General features: G+C 42.7%; 1 protein-coding gene across 1 annotated transcript; it reads right to left on the bottom strand.

The window, feature by feature from the left end:
- Positions 1-11: 11 nt before the first annotated feature.
- LOC146601250 (pancreatic alpha-amylase-like) lies at positions 12-3,266 on the bottom strand. Its single transcript, XM_085309550.1, has 5 exons — positions 3,099-3,266; positions 2,344-2,490; positions 1,955-2,152; positions 988-1,218; positions 12-162 (listed from the first exon to the last, which is right to left on the bottom strand). The coding sequence occupies exons 1-5, from the start codon at positions 3,264-3,266 to the stop codon at positions 25-27; spliced, it is 882 nt and encodes a 293-aa protein (XP_085165676.1). The 3' UTR covers positions 12-24.
- Between the last annotated feature and the right edge of the window lie 400 nt (positions 3,267-3,666).

Here is a 3,666-nt window from a genome sequence, read left to right as displayed (position 1 = left end):
GCCGAAGTCACAGGATGGTCACCCTTACTTTAAGTACGCCATCTTCTCGCCATTCCACTTGCGGATCACGGTCCCCAGTTTTGCACCATATTTGAATTCCGTCACTCGGCCATTCCCAAAGTACTGACTGCCTGTGATCGGCTCTCCACCCAAGTCAATTACCTGGCACAGGAAACAAAAAGTAGGGATCTATGCCAGCCTGCCAAACATATTAAACCAAGGAGTACAGTGTACATCCCTGAACAATATTTCTTGCCTCACATAAACAGAAATAACTTTTGTATCTGCTAATCACATTTGCTTCTGCTATGTAAATGAACCCCACCTCAGTATAAAACACAATGTAGACATGTTAAAATGGGACTGAATAAAGGTAGGAAGAAGTTGGGCAGTCATCTATGGTTGAGATTTTTTTTAAAAAAAGCAAAGCTAGTCATCATTTTTTCACAGGAAGTTCCACCTGAATGTGAGGAGGGATTTCTTCACTGTGAGAGTGACAGAGCACTGGAATATGTTGTCCAGAGAGGTTGTGGAGTCTCCTTCTCTGGAGGTATTCAAAGCCCACCTGGATACAACCCTGTCTAACACGTTCTAGGTGACCCTGCTTGAGCAGTGGGGTTGGACCAGATGATCTCCAGAGGTCGTCCAGAGGATCTTCCAACCTTACCGATTCTGTGATTTTTGAAGGTCTGCTCCAGAGAAGTGGTTAGCTCTTTCTCTGACTGTACAGTTGTCATCATGTGGTGTCACCTCCTAGTCATATGACTACTAGAAATCTCCAGGGAGCTTCTCCATGAAGATTTCAAGGCATCTTGCAATTCTGGAGCATACGTCTCAATTTAGACTTCTAACTGCTTCACTGCAGGGCTTAGCCTTTGCAGATTTGTAGGATCAAGCACATATCATCACTTCCATTCCCTTGCATGAGGAACGGAAAGATGGAAAGGAACAAAGACAACAGAAAGATGACAAGAGGGAAGAGATTACCTCCTGGTAAATGAAAGGTCTAGATCCTGAGGAAAACCAATTAGTATTTAGGTTGTGCAGTTTGTCTAGAAATGCCTTTATGTCCCCAGGCCACATATGTTTGGCAGCATCAAGCCGGAAGCCTGCTACACCAATATCTATGAGGTGATTCATGTATTCAGCAACTTTGGAGCGCACATAGTCCTTCTCCAGAGCCAGATCAAGAAGGCCAACCAAGCGGCAGTCTCGGACCTGTCAAAATAGTTTTGAGGTGTCACTCCTTCAGGTTACAAAACACACATCTTGAAATAAAATGTTCGGGCTTTTCAACTAGTCAAATCCACTCAGCTTGCATATCACAACCATACAGAAGAAAATTCTTCCAAAGTCTACACCAGGACAATGATAAAGCTATTACACAGCCTGATTCTCAAGTTTGGGCAGTTGCTGAAGGATTTTTATCTCTTCACACAGCTGTCCTCAGAATTTAGGATCAGAAACAGTATGGTATATGGTGGCAAAGCAGATACAGTAAGAGCTCTAAACCAAGAAAGAGCAAGCATCTTTTTAATACACAGAAAAGAGCAACATGCTCAGCCAGAGTAACACTTTGCACTGCTGCTTATTTTCTATGAGGGTTCCTTATCAGTGTCAGCTATGCTTACAAGCCCTAACTGCTCGCTGACTGAGCTGAGTACCTTGGATTCAGATCAGGAGCATACTCCTGCACATGCCTGCATGAAACAGGTGAGAAGGCTTCTTGATTTYTCAGTTCTTATGTTCTCATACTCAGGTCTATAGTACCTTGCCTAAACAGAAGTCAGCATTAATTACTTTAGTCACTACTCAGGTAACTAAACAACAATTTCTATGATAACCTACTCCCTTTCTTTTGCTGCACTGTAACATTTACACAACAGGAGAGAACAAATGGAACAATGAAGCTGGTCAAGAAAACAGATGTCAAACTTTCATCATAGAAAGTTACCTGATAAGCATCACCGTAATTTTCGATTTCTCCACTTCCAGTTTTACATTTACCATCATTGAAATCCCAGCCAGAGTATGGCACAGCTGGAAAATCTCTGTTCCCAGCATTAAAATAGCTTCCACAGGTAGAATGGGTGCCAGAGCCAGCCCCAGCTCCACACATGTGATTGACAACTGCATCCACATAGATACGAACCTAGAAAAGCAGTTGCTGAATTTCAGTATGGTTTCTAAGAGTGGTAAAGCAATAGCCAGAGTTTTATTGCATCACCTTTAGTTCTTCCTCTTTTCCCCCCTTTCCTTTATTCTTTGGGAATGGGAGCAGCAACTTCCCGCACCAAAACAGTGCTTCCTCCCATATTATTTACACACCCTTTATGCACTTACTCCAACATTGTTGCATCTGGTCACCATGTTCCTAAATTCATCTTCATTTCCTGAGCGACTGCAGAGCTTGTAGCTGACAGGCTGGTATCTTTCCCACCAGGGTCTATTGGGGTTAGTTATAACCACATTTTCACTTGGAGGTGAAACCTGCAGTGGAAAAGATGCACCTTCATAAAACACCAATTCTTTCTTACTTTAGGTTTGAAGTGCAAAATGTGTGCTCCATACCAAGATTTATTCTGGATTTCCAGGAGAAACAGGCTGCAATCCAACCCCAGCTCCCTCTCCCCCAGCATAAGCTCTGGTCTGTGAGGTGCCGGTCCTGTAGACTGGCAAGGARGAAGTTTACTTTGGTTCCCATGAGCTGCACAGGTCCAGCACAGATTTGTTTTTGAAGGGTACACACATCGCAGGACTGAAGCTACAGACAAGATTTTTATCTGGAACAGTAATAGCATTAGAAATGCAAAAACTAAATAGTTAGGCACTTCCATTGGAAAAAGATAGAGAGGAAATCTTAGCTTTGCAAGCAACAAATTTCAGAGGAAAGCATGCCTATCTGTAGCTGATCTGCTAGAGAGGCAACATAACGAGCCTTGCAGGAGCTAAGGTTGCATCCAACAACTTATATTACTTTTATTTCCATCTTCAGTATAACAGTTGCTTGAACTCTGCTGCCTGTGATTTAGACATTTGGATTTAGTAATCAAAGGCTACAAAGCAATTTTACTACCTACTGCTAGGAAACAACATACCTGAACTCCTCCAAATCCATAAGGAGCCAAATAGCGTTCGCACTCAAGAGCAATATCGGCCCAGCGCCATTCAAAGAGATGCACAATAGAGGTCCTCCCAGGCTGAGTGTTGGGGTTGTACTGGGCCCCACAAAACCCAACAGCTGCAAGCAGGAGGAGGACTTGCATGATGTCTTCCGTTTAAAGTTGTGGTCTTCTCACAGGCTACTTATACTCCTGCACGATGACACATGTAGCATTACCCACTGCAGCTGACAGATTTCACACAGATAAATGCTGTCAGTTATTATTTGGTTACCTATCTGAGTACTTTTCCACATGTTTGATCTTTCTGCAGTTGCCCAACACCTGAAGATAAACTACTTTTTCACAGCAAGATATGTTATTACCAATTGAGCAGCCTGCAGGCAGCATACCCACATTCAAAACGGTACTCTTTCAAGTCTTACTAATAGAAACGTTCTTGAAACGCTTATTAAAAATATGACACATTKGCTCTCCAACAGGGACGCTGGAAAATAACACAAAAAGAATGCAAATAAAGGACCATCAGAAGTTTAATAGCTCT

This window comes from Rhea americana, unplaced genomic scaffold (genome assembly GCF_003343005.1).
Source record: "Rhea americana isolate MKP2758 unplaced genomic scaffold, rheAme1 scaffold_1062, whole genome shotgun sequence".
NCBI lineage: Eukaryota > Metazoa > Chordata > Aves > Rheiformes > Rheidae > Rhea > Rhea americana.
The sequence above is the reverse complement of the archived record's forward strand: the minus strand, read 5'-3'. Positions and strand labels throughout refer to the sequence as shown.

Coding starts and splice junctions, on each gene's coding strand:
- LOC146601250 (XM_085309550.1), bottom strand. CDS start 3,266: ATGCAAGTCCTCCTCCTGCTTGCAGCTGTTGGGTTTTGTGGGGCCCAG. Junction 2,491..3,098: donor ATGGATTTGGAGGAGTTCAG/GTATGTTGTTTC, acceptor TTTCCACTGCAG/GTTTCACCTCCAAGTGAAAA. Junction 1,219..1,954: donor ATTACGGTGATGCTTATCAG/GTAACTTTCTAT, acceptor CTATTTTGACAG/GTCCGAGACTGCCGCTTGGT.